Here is a 24,415-nt window from a genome sequence, read left to right as displayed (position 1 = left end):
TGGGTAGACTGGAGTGTTTTCTCTTTATATACTGGGCCACAAGTTGTACCATAGCCAAATCACAAACAGAAAAATATTAAGATGAAATTAGATCATCTTTTCTTTTCTCCTTACGTCATTTATTCGTTGTCCATTCACTCCCTTGTGCTTCTCTCTCTCTTTTTTTCTAGCCCCCCACCCTTTCTCTTTGCTCAGTGAGTCGCACCAAATTCTATTGTGATGCTAAAAGTTTCGGAAGAGAGACAGAGAACCAGCAAGAGAGAGGCTTGGATTTCTGTTTGGACAAATCAGATCTGACCTCCGTCTATCTTCAAGTTTGATCTCTTCCTCTATTCGGTGAGCTTTTATCAACATTTTTTTTTTTGCAAAGTGTTGCGAGACAAGGTTGCCACAGTGCGCGTCCTTGTGTTGTTTAAACGGACTTTTTGGCTTCTCTTTGCACTTCAGGAATGCACTGTGCACTTTGCGGCTCGGTGCTTGGATACCTCCTGCTCTGCCTTTCCTCCACAGGAAATAGTTCCAAGTGGATCGTGGTCATGTGCTCGTGAGCGACAGACCCCTGTTGTCAGCCTGGTCCCCCCACCCCTGCGGTCCGCCCGGCCGCAACCGGACTGAGGACCAGGGGAGCCCACTATGAGCGCTTCTTTTGCGGGCATGGACGATGGCCGGGTGGGGCTCCAGCAGCAGCAGGCGGCGGGCGGAGGAAGAGGGGCCGGCTGGGCTCTGGTGGAGGCCCGGCTGCAGGGTGGAGCTCCGTGGGGATTTACGCTTCAGGGTGGCCTGGAGCATGGAGAGCCGCTTATCATCTCTAAGGTACAATAGTGGCAATGATGTTAAACTATGTTGAAAATGTTCATTTGCATTGCAACTTTTTTTTCTTTGCTTGCAGTAGGCATACAATGTTTAGATTGAAAGCTGTGAGTTATTTCATGCATCATACAATTCTATAAACACAACTTTCTATCATCTAAATTCTAAAAGATCCCTTATAATGAAACAAACATTGGGATGTGTTCAAAAATCATATTTAGTAGTGATGATCTCAGTCCACTACAACAAAACAATAGTTGTTTTCTTAGTTTATATCTGTGTATATATGTTTGTTTATATGTTTGTGCGTATATGTATAAATGTGTGTGTGTGTGTGTGTGTGTGTGTGTGTGTGTGTGTGTGTGTGTGTGTGTGTAAATGTATTGTATGAATGTGTATATGTAAATGTGTACATGTGTGTGTATTGTATGTGTACATGGCAAATTCCTAATTTACAGGTAGTAAGTATCAGTGTAAAGCTTAAAGTTCTTTCTCTTCTGCTATTTTTTTTTACTCATTTTATAAATTCCACTGAAGAAAAAGGTCATATTATCCAGTCATTCTTGCTAATGTTTACACGGCCTAGTTTTACAAAAGTACAAAGCAGCAGGCGAGCTTGCTATTATGTGTGTGAGGGTGTTTTCCAGGGATGGGAGCCAAAATAGTTTGAAACTGGATAAGAATGTGAAATATGTGTTAGGGTTTTTTCATTTTGTTTTGTGATAGTTAAAGATTGTTAAACCATCATATATATATATATATATATATATATATACCTCTTTTTTACTCCAGCATTCTCTCACAGTCTGCTTTTCTTTAACATTTTATCTTCCGATTATTTACCATCTGCTCATGTCTTAGTTTCTTTCGCTTGGTTCACTTATTCCGTGTATTTCAGGTCAGGCTAAATAGTCTTAAAGAGTTTAATCTGGAAGGTCCCCTGAGCTGCATGGAACTAACTAGCATAACATGAGTTTAGTTTAATCAGTAGATGAGGTCATTCAATATTTGAAAAAAAATCAATTACCACACTTGTCATTGTGTTTACCAAATTTTATTGCAATGACAGTTATAGACATGACATCACTGCTATTGAATGATCATGTTTTACTGCCAATGACGACAGTAGATGTCCATTTTGAAGAGTAAGGCAAAGTTTAAGCCCACTTTTCTGCCCAACAATGCCAGCAAAAACAAAGCAATGTGACCTTGACACATCGCACACTTGATAGAAACATGGAGATGTCCACTGGCTCACTCAGATAGCGACAGCTAAAAACTGTCATCACTATGGCTGATAAAGTGCTCAAGTTTTGCTGATATGCTGTGGTGTGTGTGATGAATCGTCACAAAAGTGATCTTCCTATCTGTATAACATTTTTTTAACCGGTTCGAGCTGACTGAGTCGATTAAACAAGTGAAGTTCTTCATGCTTAAAACATTTTTAAGATTCTACGGATGCTATGAAATGTAATAACATGAGTGTTGTGACTATTCTCTATTAAATTGCATAGGCCAAATATTCCACTTCATGTGCTTAAGACCAGTAATAATGTTGTATGGAAACCAGTCCATTAAACACCTATTTGTCAAGTATTGACAAAGTATTTGCCATTACAGGTGGAAGAGGGTGGTAAAGCTGACAGTTTGGAGTGTCCACTCCAAGTGAGGGATGAGATTATCATCATAAACAACATCGACTTGACAGGTTACCGCCAGGAAGCCATCGCTCTTGTCAAAGGATCCCATAAAACTCTACACATCACCGTCCGCAGGTAAGAAGAAAATTCATTATATATGTTTTTGCGTTAAGAAGGATGGCAACTATTTAGATGGAGACCACCAATATTTAGAATTTCTAATGTGCATGGCAGAAAAAGTCTAATCTTTTAGAATGACTGGTATGTTTTTGGGCTTGAGGCGTGGCTTCTGTTACTATTGCAGCTTTTATTTTGTAGAAGTCCCATGAGAAGACTGACAGCACAAGACTTAGCACATACTTAACAAAGTCTGTTAGATGCTGATGCACACATGGATTTTTTTTTAAGGTGTGGCAAGAATTTGTGAATACGGTTCCTCCAGAAGATAAGTACAAGTGTGTGTATTGAATCTTCTGTGGGAATCCTGAGAGAATTTTTTGTATATGGAAAAAACAACATATTTTGCTTAATATTATTTATGATGTTATTCAGGTTTGTGCTTATAACTAGAATAGAATATGAATATGTATGGGAGACTGTAAAGTAGGTTGAACTTTAGAACTTCCTCTGTGAGCTGCCTTCACCTTTGGACTATCTTGCACACTGACATGATCATATCAACAAGATATCTGGGGCGGAATTCGTGAGGATGTCAGGAAGCTCAAAGTATGGAAAACTTTATACTCTTTATTATTTAGGAATAGAAAAATGATAGTACTTGTCTTGATAATGAGGAAAAAGTGCAATTTAATAACATGCTTGTATAAATTCAAGCCGATAACGGACAGTGGGCGTTTTGATAGATTGTGCTTGTCTGTTTATGGCGCCTGGCATATTTTATTTATATTTTTAAGAGATGCCCATGAATGCTGGTTGAGCCTAGGTTTTTTTTGTTACTAAATTGTGCATTCTAATGATGTAGTGGTCTGGTCCTCAAGGTCTGTTGTTACTGTTAGATTAGCTTGTTGTAGATTGAAGTATTGTTTATTTTTGTTCTGGAGGCTGGCAGTTAAAAAACTTTATCCATGCTGTCTTGTTGTAGCTAGCCCGTGTTTTGTCCTAAAGTCCCTTTTTTTGAAAATTTGGGGCTTTTAAGTACCACAATTCCAAGCTCCTCCCTGTCGTCGTCATGGTAAGGAAATTCAACAGTTAGTGGTAATGTCCCAATTGAAGATGGGCTGTATTCATTGGACATAAAATGGTATGAAGTATTTTAAAATTGGGGATTTCTGCAGCAATATGAGACCAGAATACTAAATAAAAAATGGAAATATACATCTCTTATGTTTAAATATCCATATTTTGACACTTTTGAGGGGGAAATAGCACTCTAATGATGAACTGACTCATGTTTCTAACAAGTCTTTTACAAAAGTAGCAGTTAAACTAAGACATTTAGCTTTATTAGTAGTAGTTTAAGATCCAATGTTAGTGAACATGTTGTGTGGCTTTAAAAGGTGTGTTTAAATCCGCCAAGGGTGTTTGAGTGCATCCTTCATCCTCTATTTCGAGAGACAAAAGGTGTATCACTCGGAGCACACCTGTCAAAAGCTGCGTCACTCACCATACCTGTCTGTCCAACTACCTGCCTAGTTTCCATTCCTGCCACGCTCCCTTTCTGATAGGTGCATTCCAGCGAAACATGGTTGGTTAAAGAAAAACAGAAAAAAAGAAACGAGGAGCTAAGTTAAACGGCAAAGTGGTACAGGGGAACACTAACATTTCAAAAGAAGAATACAATTAAACCTACAATAGAAATCAGCATATTTTCCAAGGACTTCTGCATCAGAATTGTAAGTTTTTTTGTACAATTTGCATTTTAGATGTACAGATTTGACCTGGGCAGTTGTAACTTAAGTGAAAGTAAAATTGACGTTGTGTTGCTAAATTGTGGCAGTTTCATAAGATCCGTAGATTATGCATATTGGATCAAACTCCTTATGACTTATGTATGTATTTTTGGGGCAGGTTTAAGCCACTTGTGAGATTTATGTGTGGAAATAGTGGATTTCTTCATACCGAGGTGAGCAAATGAGGCTAATGTGTAGCAAGGACCTTCTTTTAATCTTTACCTGACGCTTAAGGCTTTAAGATAAGACTTTCCCTGCTCTATTGAGCAGGTTTGTTTTGAATTTTCAGTTTGTGTGGAAGTATCAGTGTTTCATAAGTTTGTGTATGTGTGTTTTGAGCATGCGTGTTCACTGTATTGCTCACATTCTGCAGATGTTTTGTCATTTAATACTCCCTTAGAAGCAGTATCCACTGCAATGGTGTTATATTGCACTTGACTTTTGTTTTCCATTCAGGCAAAAAAAAAAGAAACGCCATACATTGGACCTGCTTGTTGTTTGCCATAATGATATCGTTATTTGTTTATCTAATTTATAACTAAAGTACTAGTATGGGCATATTTTGGGCATACATCTAATTATTGGACACAATTTTTGGAAAGACAAGAGCTTGATGAATTATTGCAACTTTTAAAATTGGTATTTAAAAGTGGACAATTGTGTAGAATTGTTGTGATGTTGCTTGTTCAGATGATAATTAAAATGAAGTCACTGGAATGTGAGGAGGTTGAGCAGGTTTGGCCAAGTTCATCACCCTAATTTTGCTGTTCTAATTATAGCTTAAAACTAAACATGAGTACATTTCACCAAATTAAGTACTTGTATATATTTCAATCTTAGAATATAGTGTGCATATGGTCTCATGTTGACTGATATTAAATAATGTATGTGTCTGCATTCAAAGGTACTTAATTGTTTTCTAAAAAGAAGTATTTGCAAGTTGTTACATAATATTTACATCCACAATTGACAATATAGAGTTTGCTAACTACAATATTTGTTCTAATTTAGTGGGGTAGTTCTTTTTTTCATTCTTATTATGTTTAATAGTATTTAATGAGTGGCTTTTCTAAGTGTGAAAATTATAGTGATAACCATAAACTTGATTTTGATTAATTTAATTAGGTTTGAGATGTTTCATAGTATCATTTGTTGGGATGAGCTGGTACATTTTAATTATTATTTGTTAGGCAAATGCTACTGATACCATCCAATGTCATTATTAATTATTATTATATTTGATTTTTTTTGGTCACCTTTGACGGTAATCAACATCTAATCCATTTAAACTGGGAGGGCTCATTCATTCATTCATTGCTCTTAGCCCTCCCAGTTCAAATGGATTAGCTAGAAATTCATATGTGAAATATGAAGACCAGCCACATGGATGTCTTTCATTGTCAATAGCAACTGAAAGAGTTAATTTTTTCTTCTTAATTTCTAGAAGGGGTTAAGTTCAAGCTGTGTCTTTTGTATTTCTCTGCTCGAACAGTTTCTTTGTCTTCTTCCATTCAATCATTTTCGCTGACTCTCCTCCTTTGTGCCAGCTTGACGTAATCAAACTGAATGAATGTTTGACTTTCTGTGCCCCAAAAAAACGAACAGGAAGGAGTCATTACAGGGACAACCTCAACAAAAAACGTTTCTGGGACAACCACTCTGCACGAGTGTGTAGCCATGGGTGTTCTTTAATAAGATTCTACAGACAGGCAGTTCGCAGAGGGACAAAACTAGCCGCCGCTTTTATGGCCAACCGTGACTGTTAAACCTCTAATTAGGTTCAGAGACAACTTTCTTTTTACTGTGTCGTGAAAAACAATGGTGTTGATGTTTGAGTAGATGTTGAGCAAGCCCAGGCCTTTTGTGCGCCGTGATGTGTTCGCAAAATTGAAGTGGCATTCATTCCCCCACCCAGAGAAGATGTTGTTACTTGAATGCTGTTCTTTCAATTCATTTCTTTTGGAAGTGGAACCATCAGACATTCCTGTGTTGTCAGACATCCAAATGACGCTCTCTTGTCGACTTATGTTTAATTCAATAGGAATTGTTTGTGTAAAAGGCAATATAACCAGATAATCCCCACACACTTAATCAGGTTTAATCCAGAAATTTAAAGGACATTGTCAGTTTTATTCATTTTTTTTTACCATAGTTGTATCACAGAATGCTATGGATGGATTTTCTCACCCATCTATCAATTGCTGTATCGTCATATTGTGAGATAATTGATATATTTAGCCTCGTCTTGCAAATTTATGGCATTTTCAACTTTGTTAAATGTTCTTGCCCAGCAAAGTTAACCTTCCAATGCACGTGTCTGTCTGTGTGTGATGGCCAGTGGAATGTGACAACATGGTCGCTCCTGTTGAGGAGACTTCTGGGTGTTCCACATTCCCGACACCAGTTGAACTGGTTTCACTTCGAGGCTCTTCTCTGTGCATCTCACTTTTTTTGTGATTGCTTATTCCAAATTCAAAGACATGTTGATTCAAACCCTTCTGTTAGGAGACAAATTCTGTACAGGAAATTCTTTATGATTAACATTTCTATATGTTCTCTCAACTAAGCAATAACAACTGTGTGTATATAAATGATAGTACCAAAGTAAGAACACTAGTAGTAGTAGTACGGCCACTACTGAATTGTTTTGTCATGTTGCTCAAATTTAGCAAGAAGATACCAAAAAAGTAACGAGGTACGCGAGTTTATCAGTCTTTAAATCGACGGTTTATGAAGAAACTGGTTTACTAGTGTGTAAACATGCTCGTATCTTATCTCCCACAATGGATGTAAAGTAAACCGTGGACATATTCTTTTTATCTATAAACCGTCACTTTCCACATGGTGTTATATACAGTAAGTTTTCTTTAAAAAAAAATGAAACTACAGGCATAGCAGTGTTACACAGACTTTTGCAATGTAAAATAATTGTTATTTATACATATGAATTATTGCACATATACTTTCCCATGAATGACCATTATGAATCAGTGTAGTAATATGACGTATCCCAAATTGAGCCATTTATTTCTGCATTTATTCTCTTCACTGCCATTGAGGAAGAGCATTGGTTATTTCCACTGTGTGGATTTAAAAAAAAAGAAACAAGAAGTAGCAAAACAAGATGTATTGTCTGGCACAGAAGAATAATAACACATTAACTGAGTTCATTTTGTCTGTAACAAAGTGAATGTGAACTTAGCGTAATTAAATGAATGATTTTTTTTCCCAGATGAAAACAAACAGTGCTTACTTGAGACAATATAATAATACATACATTTTCCTCTCCATCCTCAGGGAATTTGATCCGGGATATATTGAAGAATTTGGCTCTTCACCTCCCTCATATCCTTCATCCTTTAGTGCTCCGTCACCCCCTCCTCTTTCATCGACTCCACCACCACCACCACCACCACATCAACAACAACAACAAAAAACAAGCCAACGCACACCATGTTCAACGGGAGGAGTTCAACTACGCATCAAAAACAGGTATTTGACTAATACTGACTCAGTGACACCATGTTTTTGCATTCGAGGTCATACAGTACATAAACAAATAGGTAACAAGTTTACTATTGGCAGTTGGGTACGGTCATGACCTTTTGTGGTATGATATGATGTATTGGCTTACTGTACTTTGCATATGCAGTGTTGGAGGATTTATTAACTTTGGTTGTGTTTCTTGGAAGGAAGGTTCAAAAAGGTCAATATTTCTATGGTGATCATTTCACAATGTTTCTTTCACAGCAGCATTTCCTTGTCTTAATAATTAGTTACATGTTGGGAATATGTCAGAACAAGAACTGGTTTTAGTTTGAGATCATAGCATGATATTTTCAGTGTAGAGATTTATTTGTAGTCCTGAACAAGAATGTGTCAAATTCAAGGCATTGGGGGGGGAGATCAGGTTTACCATATGTTGTTTTTGAGGGCCACCTAAAGGGAAATTGTCAGCTTGATGTTGAAGTTTTTACTCTTTTAAAAGATTGTACATTGAATTGGACAATATTGGCAATGTAGACTTGGTATTTTGTGGAATGTTACTTTATTTAAAAGCATTTAAAAGCATATTCCAACTGTGTTCGACCTAATATAGAGGTCAAATCATGTCACATGTTACAATGTGGTAAGCACCACAACCTCATGATGGTGCTAAAGTGTGATTTAAATCCTTGATGATACGTAGGTATGTTGGAAGAAACTTGGTTGAACTTTAAGATGGTATAAATTGGGAAGTTGCTGCTTTTACAGTGATTTTTCAGAATCCAAAGTAGTCCAAAGTATTCGTTAATGATATACAGCCTTCGTTTGGATACAAATGGCAAAAAGAAAAGCTATTCCAATGACAAAGGAGTGTCTTACGAGCCAAGAAGGAACCCCATGACATGGTAGTGGAGATGGAATAGATAACAGTGTGGATTTTCTACTCTTCTGATTTAAACAAGTCTGTATTGTGGTTGTATTTCCCACAACCTCCTTGACTTGTAAGGCTATCATCAGATAACAATAGGGTGGGGATGGTGAGGATTCGTCTGTCTCATTGGTCCAGAAAGAGGAAGTGGACCTGATCCCCAAAGGGCTGGGTGTTCATTTGGAAAGGACATTGATAACAGGTTCCCCCATTTCTTTCATTTCCTTTCCTTCTTTCCTTTATCTCTCCATCCTTTCCTGCCAACTACCCTTATTTGGTTTCTAGGCAATTCTGCTCTCTTCTTCCTTAATAGTATTTATTTTGATACTTTATTTCTGTAAATCCAGGAAAACATCTGGATTTTCTCTTGTCAACATTTACTCCACCCTCCTTTCTATTTTTTGGCATACCTCTGTAACTCTAGCTTTATTTATCCTTACTCGACCTTAGATTGCCTCATCGCACTTCCTAAAAATGACATCATCAAATAATTACTTAAAAAAATACACTGCAAATAAATCAGGCTGTTTTGTCAGGTGAACCGTGGCATCATTATGTCCCATTAATTATTCTGGAAGATTGTTCTGTTTTCCTATTTACTATTGACACTTTAATGTCCTCAGTCCCCAGGTCGTTGATTTTAAAGTATATCTGTAAATATCAAATGTATGATCATATTTTTATACTCTGTTATATATCCACACCCACATACACACTAGCTATTAACATAGTTTGTTATACATGGCTTGGCAAACATCTATTTTGATTTCCGCTTAGATCTAAGTGATTGCAGTTATTAAGGGCTGTTGCACTAAGAGTTTCCCACGCCACTTTTGTTGAAAAACACACTTTGTAATTGGTCTAAATTACTCAGGGAGACTCCACATTAAAACAGCAATTACATCATCTTTGTGTATTTGTGCTTGGATAAAAAGTCAAATATTTACAATCCAAGTTATTTTTTTCCATTGCATTTTCCTACTAACATGAGTTATCAGTGCAAAATATAGGAATCACAATGCTTACCTTTTTTTTAAACCTATTCCATCTAATTATATTTTTCAATTATGAGGCTAATTTTAAGGTGACAAAAACTTTTAAATTCACATGTCATGGTCAATAGTAATAGTAGTATCACAAATGACACTTAAAAGAAATCCTCTTTTTATACATATACTTCAATACATGTTTTTATTACACTCTTAGCCCACCACCCTATCAGTTTTTAGTTAAAAAAAAATCTTCTGGCCTTCCCTATGAGTCTCCCCCCTTCTTTTCTCTCTCTCCTTTTGCCACCTCATCATTGGTCCAGCCAGATTTGGGATGTTTACTTCATGCTTTCAACATGCAGCAGCCTAATGACTCGTAATTGCTTCAATTGCTCAACAAGCTCCAGGTCAGGGGCCAAAGCAGTGCCAGTCTCTCCAGCTCAGCAGTTGTAGGATAGAATTGGAGGGGAAAGGACCCACAAACTGGCACTAGGAGTTTGTGGGTACTTGTAGTCGTAGAAATAATTCATTGACCAGAGACTGGAGTTTGGATATGGAAGACTTCTAAAGGATAAAGCTGCGAAAAATTGCGCGGATGATAATAGTTCTGAAAAGAAGAGTTTTGAGCCATATATATTTGTAAGAAAGGCGTGTACATAGACTGGAAAAAAGTGGACTTGGGACTGCAGCCATGGAGTTGTTGGAAGTGTTCTATCGCAGGAGGCTGCGAAAGAAGCAAAAGAAAGCGGCGTTAGAACGCTCCGAGGGGGCACTGTGTCGATCTCCATCAGAAGTCAGCGTCAATAACTTGGCAACTGGACTTATTTCTAGAGTTCTCAGATTCACATCCAGGTAAAATTGAGTTTAAACATAATAAATAGATGCATGTTCTACATCTTGATGCAATTGAAACTGTCAGTTTATAAGAAATACCCTATTTTTTCGTATTACTGTGACTTAGTTTGAACCTCTTAAAGCCCAAACCACTAAATAATTGACAGCAAATTAAAATTATCTCAACTCTGAGCTCTTAATGGTGCCTTAGAACAACAAATCTACAAAATTCCAGTTATCATTTGTTATTTAGATAGGAATATTTTGATCTAATTTTTGAACTTGAAGGCAATATTTGTCACTAGTTGTCCATTATTATTACTCGCACATAAAATGATAATTTCCTTGACTTGACAGTCCTTGACTTTGTTGCAGGCGCAGGTTCAACTCCCAAAACACAAATGCATTGTGATGCATTCAGGGTGTAGTCCATCTCTCACCCTTAATCAGATGCCTTTGGCCCAGCAATGCTCAGACTAAACAGTACAGACAATTAATTGACAGCTATTTGTGTAATGGAAGCACAGATGATAAATGGCTAAAGCATTCCAGTCACGTCCTGTCATTATGTAGGTTGAGGAGCTTCTGGGACATGCAGAATTTCACGTCGCTGTCCTGTACTTATGCAGATAACATCTTTTCCTGTTTGTCCGCATGAATAAATACGGAGCAGCCGAGCATATCCAGACTGATGTGAAATGAGAAGTCAGAGCCATGACACTATGTCCTTATAAAATTCCAATGGAGTTAAGCAGCAAGAACCTTGACATGTTGATAGCATGAGTGTGATAAGACATGTGGATCTTCATATTAAGTGGTTAGAAACACTGTGTGGGGGCAATTATGTTTAAAAAAAATCTATTCTTTAAATACATTGTTGTACACTACATTTCATTGTATTCTGAATAGTACATTTTGAAATATGACAAGTTATTGCATACTTTCAGCTACTCTTTTACTATCCTAAATATTATATCACGATTATTATAGGCAACCACTGGAGTATTTTTTAATGAGGAAGCTTTTAAAAGCATTCAATATGAATGAAGAAAACATCTACATTTTCCAGATTTGTGGGAGGAAAAAAAGTTTAATTCTTGAGGCCGTTTTCACTTCATATGATTTTTAAGTCACTAATATAAGCACCACTGTTTAGTAAGCCGGTAATAGTTTGTAGTCCATTTCCCCAAATACATGCAATTTGTATTTTTTTTCTTCTTTGTATAATCTTTACTTAAAAAATGTCCCAAACTCTTAAAATGTCAACCATTTATGTAATTTCTATTCTTCAATGGTCATTGAAAGTACACTTTTTTAAAATGTATACTCATTGGCTGCCATTAACACAGATACACATCCAATCCACACTAAATGGATGGATGTCTCCTAATGAGGAACTTATTTCTAGTCATAGTACAAAGTTGAAAACAGCCACCTGATTGGCTGTCTCTCACGGTCAAAGTCGGCGTAAGAGTTTACATGAAAAAAACATGAAATCCAGCCAAGATTCTCCCACTGCAATAACAACACACACCAAAAAAAATCCCCGCAGACGCAGTGAGACGTCATCTCGTCCTCACTCGTGGCATTCAACAAAATTGGGTGAAGGTCAGCGGGAGTCAGACCGGGAAGGGATGGACACCATGAGCAGTGCCTGGCACCACAATTACCACGCAAGGTCAGTGTCCACAAATATTTTGATTCCCTTTCCAAACTCATCTCTTAGTTGTCTATTACAAGACTATTACATAAGGAAAAGTTGTTAGTTGGGAGATTTATATCATCAGACAAAGTCACGTCACTGTTTTTGTTAAGCAGCAGTAAATGGAAGTGAAAGGCTCGGACATGACTCTGTTTGTTAGGCGGGGGCATTGACGCTAATACCCAAAGTGGGGGGAATTCTTCATGTTCTCTCCCCACGTCACCTCCGGGGATCCCATGGCAACATCAAACCCACTACAGCAGAGACACGCACTCTGCTGACTCTAATGTCATGTTGTTCGATTTAAAATGAGCCATTCCGGATAGAAAGGGTCTTTTTTTATACTATATATATTTTTTGAAAGGCTGGATAAGGCCTGACAGAAGTTGGACAAGTAGAGAAAGTTACTGACACAGAAAAAAAGAACGACGGACAAAGACTGCCCTCTTTTCAAAAGCAGTAATTGCATTGTGTTCGGTTGGAAGAGTTGGTGAACCAGAGACGCACGCACACACACACACAAAAATACACAAAAACACATACACTTACAGCACTCAAAACCTCATTTTCATGCATTTGCTTTTGCTCCATTACAAACAGTAAATAAATATTAGAAGTCACATACTGTTTAGTTGGGCTTTCCCCTCCTTTTGAGTCAATTTACATAGTACTGGTTGTGTTTTCTGTGGCTTTAATTAAAATTTATGAAATTGCATTTTTGTATTATGGTCAGAAAATTGACTTAAAGATACATCTCTCTGTTTTTTTGTGCAGTGCCTCCGCCACAAACCTCTCAGGTGGCTTTGAGTCGGATGGACTGAGGAAAAGTCCTGATCAGTACAGCTCAAGGGGCAGCATGGAGAGTCTGGATCCTCCTCATCCTGCCCACCATCAGCACCACCATGCGCTGGGTCATCATGTTCACAGTGAGCCCCACCCTGCCTATTCCTCCTGCCAACAGTTATCATACGCCAGGTTTGTATCTCATCATTAACATCTTTCACAATTGCTTATTTTGATCCGTTCATGCATTTACATCTTTCTTTAAATTGGCATATGAATAGAATTTCTGTATGTGAAGTGCTATATTGTTTGGTTATACATATATATGTTGTTCATGTTATGGTTCAGGCTCAAAGGTAATCTAGAACTGAAGATTGACTTGTTTAAATTTGGACTATCACTACGGAACAATTCCATTGGGAAGTTAGATATACAAAAAAACCTCTAAAGAATATCCACTGAATCCTCCAAATAAATGACTGTCTCCCTCTAGGTCGTCCAACAGCATTGATCACCTCCACAGCAAGCGGGACTCTGCCTACTCCTCCTTCTCCACCAGCTCCAGTATCCCAGAATACCTTGCCTCAGCTCCGGCATTCGGTCCCGAGCGCTCTTCTTCCCTGGAGACCATGCCCCAGAGAGGAGGAGGAAGCGGTGAAATGCAACAAAGCGACATACGTTACATCCAGACGGTTTACAGTGGCCAACAGGGACATTCTCAGGAGCAAGAATTGAACTCTGCATTGGATGCAAAAAATGGGGCAAAAGGAGGGCAAAGCAGGGATGCACCAAGTAATATCCCATTTTCAGGAAAGCTCTTATTTTGCCATTCTATGTCATTTAAATGAAACTCTGGTTCAATAGGTGGAGTCTGTTACCGTGGCAGTTGCAGTAGTGGTGCTGTTCTGGCGACAAACCGGCACAGTTTGGGTCCTATATGGGCACCGGGAACCAACCACAGCTCCTGTGAGAACCTCAAGGGGGCACCTGCTCCACCAAGGCGCAGTGACAGCTTTGCAGTCATCAAGAACCACGAGAGGCCTAATTCTTGGTCCAGTGTGGAGCAAACCCGTGCAGCTCACAGGTAAAGTGACAGGTGTTTTTAAAGGAATGGCTTCAAGCATTCTGCATGAAAATTACTCTTTTGCAGTAAGGCTATCTTTGTGAACATGAAATGTAATCTAATGGATCATGTCCCAATCAGGTCTTTGCAGAAGGGATCCTGGCATCACTCCTCTGGCCCGGTGGCCTTGAGTACAGGTAAAAACATACCCCAGGGGTTAAATCATTTTTTTGACTACATCATACTTTGAAATGGCAAATTTGTACTATCTTTGTCATTTTAGCTAAAGGGTCATGCATCACCGAGGGTCAACTGCACACAGTCATTGAAAAGAGTCCAGAAAGCAGCCCCACCACAAAGCCCCGACAAGGCTTTTCCCCACCAGGATCACCTACTGGATCTTCTGCAAGCCAACCTCCCCAATCAGGACGCCCCATTCTCCCCACAGGAGTGTGCCCAGTGCCTCAGCCTGAGCACCACTATGCCCAAATACCTAGTTCCAGTCTCATGTCACCCATCACAGCAGTTTATCCTGCTTTGGCCAAGGGCAGCAACTGGCAGCAAGGTTTGCAGAATGTCAGAGGGCAGGAAGAGCACGTGAACAATCATTGGAGGGATGGAAAACTGCCACAGATTGAAAAAGGTCACCAGAGGAACATTTCATCATCGCATCCCTATGCCACTATTTCAACAATTGCCACGACACAGAGCAGACCACCAGAGTCAGACAGGTAATTGTTCAAATCTGTCTTTAAATATCAATCAACAGAAGTGTAACAAAGTATGTGAGTGGACATAATGTTCTCTTGACTTTTGTTAGGAATCAACAGGAGTCTAATCTTGGACAAACCCGACCCTTTCCTACTGAAGGAATATCTGAGAGCCAAGCAGGGGCCAATGTGTCTCATCGTCAGCAGGGGCCTCACTTTCAAAGCCCCAATCAACTCCAAATGCATTCTAACCATGGGTCTCACAGCCAACTAATGCTGGAACAAAATTTCCCAAGTCCCCAAAGTCAATCAGCTCCTATACCGAGGAGTCAGACCTGTCAAGAACGGAGAGACCCTTACACAACTGTACATTCTGGAGGCCAAGTCAGAAGGTATGTGATCTCATAGATATCAATTCAATGAAGTTTGACATGAAAAACATTACTTTTGCCATCTATTTTTAGAACAACTCATGTTGTTCCTGAGTTTTTAACAGAGTCCAAATTGGTGACCTCATCATTTTTTACTTTTACTTTTTTTCTGGGTCCTGGAGCCCAAATTCATACGCACTGTCCGACTTAAGAAGAAACAGATGTATCTGTCACTCCCACACAATATTTTTCAAAACTAAAATAATTTCTCCATACTGAAGAATGCCAGTATTCAAATATATTCATGCTGCTCTCAAGCTACATACAGAATGCTTAGTGTATAACGAAAAGAAGGGCAATGAAAAACAAATGCAGACATTACTTAGAACGACAACTTCCACTCTATTTCACAAAAACACTTGAGTATATGTTCTTTATCTTTTAGCCTTAATGGCGCCCTTGCATATTTTCAAGCTATCTGTGTCATGAAGGCAAGCCAATTAGATCACAGAGGTTGGCGTTTGAACTTAAACTGATAAAAATCTGGGTGGTCCATTTCCTCTTTAGCCTAGAGGACACACTGTCTATAATTTTATCAAACAATTCGAAATCTGGACTATGATGTTGTCTCTTAATGCACTTCTTCTTTAGGCACAAGAATGCTAAATCTCATCTTCTCTTTTCAGATTGACCGACCAATCCAACGTTCATTCTGAAGCAATGTCATATTCCCGAGTAGCTCAGGGACAAGTGCCCCCTTCCCAAGGTCAGCATACCTCCTCTACCCAATCCTCCCTCCATTACCATCACTTGGAACAGATTGAACAGAACCCAGAGAAGGAACACCCACTGACTCGCCTCGAGAACGCCCTGGTCGAGGTACGGTCTTGCACCAGCCCCAGCAGTGTTGTCTCCGCCAGTAGCCATGACAGCAATTCATTGGCTGAGGCTACCCAGGGACCCATCCGGAGTCTATCTGTCCTAGAGAGGGTTAATCGCTTTGAGCATTGTGACAGAACAGGAAAGCAACGGAGTTACAGTATCGGTCATGGACACCACAAGAACTCTTTTCGAAGGGTAAGTCGAATAATTCTGTTTATAAGATTCACCAATCTAAAAATGCTTATTTGGGTCTTTCAAAAAATGAAGAATCAGCCGGCTGACAAAGGCCAGGGTGCCCCCTGTGGAACTGATGATCTGAAAAGTATGCTTGAAAGAAGCGCCAGAGGGAATAAAGCTCATAGAACCATGAGCTACCGAGGGGGCAGCGTTAACTACAAGAAAGACAGGTGGGTTTATCATGCTATTTCATTCATATGGTGCATTTCTGATTGGAATTTACATGCTGTTAGCTTAAGACAACCAGACAAAAGATGACGATTACTGTGATCTGATGAGGCCAAAATTTATTTAATTGGTTAAAAAATGATGCCAAAATAGTGTAAGAGCAATTAAGCGAGGAGTACCAAAAACAACTTTGGCTTGCCTTCAGAAATCAGTCAGAAAAGGACTAAGGACAAAATATTTTCTATTGGATCTTAATGAGTGTGTGTTTTTTTGAGCATTCTAATTTCCCTGCTTTATTCAGGACTACCACACCTGATCCCAGTTCAGCCCTGGAGAGGAGCTTAAGCAGCCTCCAGTTGGATGCATCTAGAGAAGATGACAGTCAAACCTCTTGGAAAGAAAATGCCCAAAACATGACGAGCACTTCACATGACATGAGGTCAGAGGTCACTATCACAAAACACTGCTTCATTTTGCATCTTGTGTCTTAATTTTGATTTCCTTGCCTTAAAACAGATTATACAGAGAGTCCTTGAAAGACATGCAGTCTAAGGTCCTACGTTCAACATCCTTGAGACACAATTTCCCCTCCCTTCGATCCTCACGCACAGCATCTTCTCCTAATCCTTCCTTACCTGGCAACCATCAGCCCCTGCCTTTCCCGGGAAACCACTACCACTCAGAAAAGAAAGGTCCTAAAACAATGCCCAAGCCATCTAGCGTCGTGATCACTCCCCAAGTCACATCCCCTCACACACCCAAGGAGAGACACGTCGTGGGACCAGAGACCCGAGGCCCGAGTCCCCCGGCATTGCCCAGCGTTCCGCCGGTCGGACCGCCAGCTCTCGTACGCATCTGTGGACGCAAACGTCTGACTTCAGAGCAGAAAAAACGCTCTTATTCAGAACCAGACAACATGAATGAGATTGGGATTTCAGACTCTGGTCCATTCAAAATAGGAGGAGGTAATTGAAACATTGTTAATGATTTGTTAATGTTTCCCACTGTGCTTAGCTAACCTATCCTGTGAAATGACATTATAGAGACCAGCGTGGCTGACCGCCGGAAAATGTTTGAACTCGGCTTTGGGAACAATGCCGTATCAAAGCCCGACTTGCGTCAGCTCCAGCAAGATGCTCTCGCTCAGTACGTGAGGAGGAAAAAGAATGCCAAGAAAGACGAGGGGAGGGAAAGACCTGGGCTTAGGCCTCTTAGTGCTTATGTACACTCAGACAGCACTTATCCTTTAGGTGGGTTGATCAAGGCCTTTCTTTATGTATATAGCAGCTTAACCCAATGGATTTTTTCTTCATTTCGCTCCCTTATCCAGATACTATCAGCCTTTCCTCCACTTCAAGCCTGCTCTCCCTACAAGACTCTTGTTTGGATCGCAGTCTTTCTTCAGGGGATAGACGTCATTTTTCATCTCCTGGAGCGGACATGCGAAGCCCTGATTCTCACTACTACACGGGAAGAGAGACTTCTCCAAGGCCTCCCTCACACCCATCACCAAGGTAACAAAAATGAGTTAAATCCACCAAGGGAGAACTTCATAGTCACTTTAAAATGGCACTATTCCATTTTACTGTTAAATTAATTTGTTTGGCTGGTGCGACCAGTTTGAAAAATACAGTAATTCTCTTTCTGGCAGTGGAGACTTTCCATCAGAGCAGCAGACCTCCAGCACCATGCCAGCTTATAGTAATTACATCCAGGACGAAGCCTCTAATAAACAGAGGACCATTCGCTCAAAAGATTCCCAGCAGACCGCAAGACCTCAACAAAAACCGGTACGGTCCAAGCATGCCAGCGGTTCTTTGGCAATGGCTGGATCCGTGTTGGGTTCTGGAAAATCGGCCTCGGTCGAAGACCTTTTGGAGCGATCGGAGGAAAGGCATCCCAGCCACTCTCGTTCCCGATCATCACCTACTCTGGAGATACTCAATCAGGTACGTTAAATTTAGAGCTGGATATGTTCGTGTTTGAATTTTTGCCCGAGTGTGAGCGTCGCTTTGTGAATTTGGCAAACATTGGGTGTTCTGGCACAGTGAGAGTGTGATTTAAGATTAGGTTGACAGATTGACAATGTGGTAGGTGAAAGCCAGACCTTTTTCAAGCATGTCTAAATTGCAGTGAAGCTTGTTTGACGTGATTTCGGTGAATTTCATTGGCACCGATTCGAAGCCTGACATAATGTCAGCTGCCATGATATTTGAAAAGATAACAACAGTGGCATAAGGGGAAAATTGTTTTTATTAACTGCCCGCATGCAGAAAAAAAATCAGGATTAGTGACACATACTGTATGTCTGCAGACATATTTGAACAGACCCTTTTAATCAGAGTACTTACTTACATTTGTACTTGCTGTTTGCAGTTTTGCAACGTGCAAACCAGTCACGTACGACTCCTTAGACAAATATGTGCCTCGGTGCGGTCATTTTGTCCCCTCACAATTTTCCTCGGTCATAATATCAACACTTACACTGATGTAATGATTAAACATCCAAACACTTTGTTTCATGATAAAGTATCAGACACATATTTCGCTTCAGGGCCATTTGGTTCAGGAAATAGCCAGAATCCTCAATGTTTCCTGCACGGTGCCCGAGAGATGGAAATGTTAGCTGGGCTCTGTTTGATGTGACTGATAGGAAAGATTAAAAACACAAATACACACACACACACATGTATACATTTGACATCCTTAATGGAAGGCAGTAAAGACAAATGTCTTTTTTATCTGTTTACCTTATCAGTAGGGACAGTTTCACGTAAACATTGCACAGAGATGATTTTTTTTTTTAACTTTCACTGTAGACTGATTCTATTTTATTTATTTATTCGTTTTACTCTACAGTAAATGTAAGCCAATATTTCCATTAACATTGGTATTCACTCTAGTTTGCACAACACACTGTGCATATCTATGGCATTATATTACTACATACAATAGGGCATACTTGACTAAAAGCCCAAAATTCCATGAAATTAAAAAGCAAACAAAAATATTTAAGCCACATCTGACATTAAGTTGTGTACTTTTTAATGTGGGATATGTACTTGTACTTATATAACACATGACTGATCAAAACTCAATAAGTTGGCATTTACATTTAACATGCGGATGCAAAAATAAATAAATAATGGAATTGTCATTATTAACAATACATTGCATGCTAACTAATAATAATATATTGTGTGTTTCAGGATTCCACATCAGATCAAGTAAATATATTCTTTGGCTCAAAGACTGACGGCAGGTAAACATACATTATCGCTTAACTTTTTCCTGTAACTCATGTTCATTTAGTTCTATTATGATATAAAGTGCATGTAAATACATATGTTGCTCTTATTTTGACAGCTTTAACTTTAAAGCACTCATCATTATATAAGGACATTTAGAAAAGAAAAGTCTGATTTAAAGTCCTTTCTATGAAGGGAGCAAGATAGAAGAGTTTAAAAGTTCAGGAAAGTGGAGATATATTTAAGCCAAAAGAATGAAAGTAAAAAGCCAAATCTCCCTGGCACTGACACTGAAAAAGCAAACATGGGGATTTATTAAGCTGAAGCTATTGAATATGTTTACTCTGAAAATGTGCAGGGCCATGGGGTCACTTTAGGAATCCAGTATGCGTGAGTGTAGAGGGGGAGATTTGCTCCCATTTATTTGATCTACTGCAATACCAAGACTGTTGCTCCCTGTTTAACTGTACCTTAAAAAAGAAGAACATGTTTAATGACTCTGAGAAAAACTTTTATTCTTCAAATACTTTGGGAATGCACTAAATCAGTAGAAGGACAAATAGGAAAAGTGTATCTTGAATGTGCATTCAATCCATCAAATGATTAGATGACGCCACATGTGTTTTGCAACTGTGGCTCAGCTACATTTTAAGATGCATTTTATTGACAATTGACTGCATTTGGTCTCTTAGCGCTGGAAATAATGGACCAGTAGAGGCTGTCAGCTCTCCTGAAACATCACAGAACATTACCCAACCTACCCCTCCATCACAAGGTGAGAATTACATTTCCAGCTTTGGCAGTGACCATCACACCCTAAAACAACAATAACTTGCTTTGTCTCCTTCCTCTTTACAGTCTTCTCCCACTACCCCGTCCCACTACGGGACAAACATCGTCATAGAAACAGTGAGCGCCAACGAGCCCATAGCATGTCTTCTCTAGCGGCCTCCGTTGGTCTACCTTGCCCACTCTCCCCCGCCTCCACGTCTCTAAACGAGCGGACGCCAAGTCAAGCCAATCTGGACGCCATCACCTTCCCGAGCGTCACCCAATCGGGAGCCATCATTAAGGACAAACCGACCAGGCACAGTTTAGGTGACGTTAATATATTAGAAGACACAACCAGGGCATTGACGCCGTCCCCCCAGCCTCAGTTCCAGTTTGCGTCCACACCAGACAGAGGGACTGTGGAGGCACGTCCTCCCCCAGGATCTCCCCAGAATCTTTCAATTCAACAACAAACACCCTCGTTCATGTTCAGTGACGAGTTGGATGACGTATTTCTACATAGCCCCGCATCTGTATCACCTACTCCTTCCGTCAAAGAGACGGATTTCCTGCTGCATCCACCTGCTCTTCATGAAATGTACAAGAGGAACTCGCTACAAATTCCGGGAAGGTTAGTTTTAAAAACAGTCTGCATTAATAAAATGGACTAGAGTGAGTAAATAGACGTTCAATCCATTTGAAGTGGGAAGGAATGGACTTTGGCCACTCTCCTACTTAAAATGGGTTGAATGTCAGTTGCCGTGGGGAGCAACCAATAAGTTTCTCTCATCCACTAGCTTGCCAAGCCTCCCGCCGTCCCCAAAGCCACGGTCGTCCACCCTCACCTCCACGACTTCCAATATGGACGCCCTCTTGTTAGATGAGACGCTTCACCTTGAATACGAGCCACTCCTCAAGAGGGAAAAGACGGTAGAAGATTTTCAGGTGGAGACGTTGGCACAACAGCTGGTGGGTGCAAGAAACAGGTTTCTCCTTCTAAAATAGAGTTACATTTTTTCAGGTCAATATAATAATGTACATACTCTGCTTATTACGTATTTTGACATTTATTGGGGGGGTCTCCATTCCACAGCTGATGATGGATAGCTCTCTGGCACCCATCCTTGAAACCTGGGAGGGCAAATCCACTGTGGAACTTGTGGGGGAGATCCTTCAAAATAGCAGACTGGGTGCCAAAGTACCACGGCAAACCAGGTTTACCACATTAAATGACAGGTAGTCATTTTCTTTTGAATGTATTTAGTTAGACTTCATAACTTTTTTGCTCTCTCCTTTCAACTTTCTTTTTTCCAATTGTTTTTGCACAGCACCCTCTCCAGGATTAAGGTCAAATCACAGGTGGATCAAAGAATCGATCCAGAAAAGGAGAAGGAGATCAACAACAAGAAGGTAAGAAGTTAATAGGGAAATATGTAAGTTAACCCGACAGGTGTCAGGTTTTTTCTATTTTTTTTCCTTTAAAAATCAGGCAGTACTTTAGTTATATAATCTATTATATATCTTTTTGTTAGGTGGAGCTTTGTGAGGCTCTGAAGTGCAGCGTGGTGGTTATAAGGCAAGAGAAGGATGCTCTGTGCAAGGAGCAAAGGCATCACCAGGAACTCGGGGCCAGCATCGGCTCTCTAGTGAACAAACTATGCAAGATGAATGAGAGGGACAAGTACAGTGTCTTCATCGGTAAAATATTCTGTGATTACAACCCCGGGGAAATTGAGGGCAAACAAACCAAGTAAGAGTCTGTGTGTTTGCTGTTACAGGAGACCTTGAGAAAATTGTCAACTTGCTGCTCTCGCTGTGTAGCCGGCTGTCCAGGTTTGACAAACGTCTCTTTGCTTTGGAAGGACAAGAGCTGGAAAATGAGGACGTTACAACGGAGCGGGTGAGAAAGTCTTTAAATAAGCGTTTAGCCTAGTTTTCGGATTATAATTCACATCTCCGAACAATGCATATATATTTGCCTCCCCCTCCTGCAGGACTCCCTCCATCACAAGCGTTCTCAGCTTCTCAGCCAAACCGAGGACGCCAGGGAACTGAAAGAAAACCTAGACCGCCGACAACGCGTGGTCCACTCAATCCTGCGAGGCTACCTCACCGACCCCCAACTCCGAGACTACCGCCGCTTGGTCAGCACCAAACCCTCCCTACAGATTCGCCGTAGGAACCTGGAAGACCTCATACGACAGCGAGAGGAACAGCTTAACAGGCTGGCCGAGACGCTGCCACCCGAGTTGGCAGCCAGCCGAGATTGGTCGCAGGGATCTCTGCGGTCCTCCCCGAGCCTCTCCTGTCATTCTCCCTTCCCAGAGCTGCTTCCTCCTCCTTCTTCGCCAATTCCCGGCCACGCCCACTCCAGCAGGTCCACCACTGTGACGTCCTTGTGACGGAAACTTCAAAACTCACTCCCAAGCGACCAATCGGAGGAGTTGTCAGGATGCAACGGTGGGTTTGACGTCACTGAATCTATGCACATAGTATAGCACGCATTGACTGAAATTTTGACATGACAAATAATAGCAAATTGCTAAATGTGACGTCCTCTTGAAGACATTTACTATTGATAAATATATTCAATTTACAGGAGGATTTTTAAACAAAAATGTCACAATTAGGCATCTCAATTGGGTTCATTTCTGGGTTTAGCTTCCCTTTAATTTCAGAAATGTTGCACTTTTCTGATCTGCAAGGTTGGATGTGCCATAAAAATGGATGAAAACCAGCAAAATCAATTGGGTTTTAATGAATATGAGTCATTTTATGTATTTCACCAACAATTTTAGGAAATACTTGATACATTCTTACTATATATGAATGTGATCTGTTTAAGTAAAAGGCTCCAATGCCTTCACTGTTCAATATTTTTTATCTCCTCAGACAGAATATTTGCTACATACGAGAAGGAAATATACTTTTTAAAGTACTGTGAATAATGTCAACTTCAACGCCCATTTGAATCAGATAGCACAACAAAAAAAGTGCTCATTTTGAAGATTTAGTTTGATTAATAAGCATGTTTGCTGGTGGCCAAAGACAAAAGAAATTGCCACCAAAATTGCCATTCCGCTTATTTTTATGTTGAAAAATTTGCAGTAAGAGTCCAAAGATTTGGATAAGATCTTGTGTTTAATGTTTATTTCACTCTTTCTTCTCCTTTGCAGGGCCATAACTTATGAATCAGAAAATAAACCTTCATATTTGAACAGAACTAAGCATTGAAATATTAGCCCTAGTAAGACCTTTCATTTCCTCCTGATCTGATAATGCATTAAAGTCAACTAACTGTTTTTTTTTTCAGGGCTTATTCATTCAGGTGCCTGTTTCATTTTCCTGGTCCTAAAGAATCCAGTAAGATGTCATATAACATTTGTTGTTGTCAAACTATTTGAAAAATGTACATTGACTGTTAAAACAATGTTTTTTTTAAGGTTATATAATGGTGACAATGCACTTATTCACTGAATACTTTGAAGGGTTTATCGGATCAGACCTCATCTTCATCTACTGTCAAATATATAAGTTAAATAAATATGCAATATTTGTTTTGGAGGTCATAGTGCAGACTTTATTTTTCAAATGTTTTGAACCATTTGTGCACATTTTATTCAAACATGTCCGTCTAGGGGCAATATTTTATCTTTTCCAGTTTTATTTTACAGTACACACATGTTTTTGTAATCTCCAAATATTACACAATGCCTATCACAACATATTTTTCTCCATTTTAGGCACAATAGATCCCAGAAGTGTTTGCTGGATGCTTTTCTTTATAAAAGTCAAATGATTGGACAATTGCTCCTCATGTGGATTAGTTTTTGTTTGTTTGTGCATTTATTTTTTTCTAAATAAATATATTTTGTAAATGCTA

At 39.7% G+C, this 24,415-nt stretch overlaps 1 protein-coding gene across 5 annotated transcripts; it reads left to right on the top strand.

Annotated features, from left to right (window-relative positions):
* The first annotated feature begins 192 nt into the window (after positions 1–192).
* Positions 193–24,415, top strand: shroom3 (shroom family member 3). Of its 5 annotated transcripts, XM_077737390.1 has the most exons (27): positions 193–336; positions 448–813; positions 2,431–2,585; positions 7,658–7,852; positions 12,150–12,275; positions 13,074–13,274; positions 13,576–13,874; positions 13,947–14,166; positions 14,287–14,342; positions 14,429–14,876; positions 14,966–15,247; positions 15,913–16,303; positions 16,376–16,515; positions 16,815–16,952; positions 17,030–17,478; positions 17,557–17,763; positions 17,844–18,027; positions 18,165–18,462; positions 19,723–19,775; positions 20,454–20,536; positions 20,620–21,163; positions 21,330–21,501; positions 21,626–21,768; positions 21,861–21,942; positions 22,065–22,230; positions 22,311–22,432; positions 22,527–24,415. In XM_077737390.1, exons 2-27 carry the CDS (start codon positions 634–636, stop codon positions 22,932–22,934), a joined length of 5,742 nt encoding a protein of 1,913 aa, XP_077593516.1. In that variant the 5' UTR covers positions 193–336; positions 448–633; the 3' UTR covers positions 22,935–24,415. The 5 variants fall into 5 exon arrangements, with proteins under 5 accessions (XP_077593516.1, XP_077593517.1, XP_077593520.1 ...); XM_077737391.1 differs by lacking the exon at positions 12,150–12,275; XM_077737394.1 differs by lacking the exons at positions 193–336; positions 448–813; positions 2,431–2,585 and adding an exon at positions 4,015–4,303.

Source organism: Stigmatopora nigra, chromosome 17 (assembly GCF_051989575.1).
Source record: "Stigmatopora nigra isolate UIUO_SnigA chromosome 17, RoL_Snig_1.1, whole genome shotgun sequence".
NCBI lineage: Eukaryota > Metazoa > Chordata > Actinopteri > Syngnathiformes > Syngnathidae > Stigmatopora > Stigmatopora nigra.
This window is presented reverse-complemented; position numbering and strand designations above follow the sequence as displayed.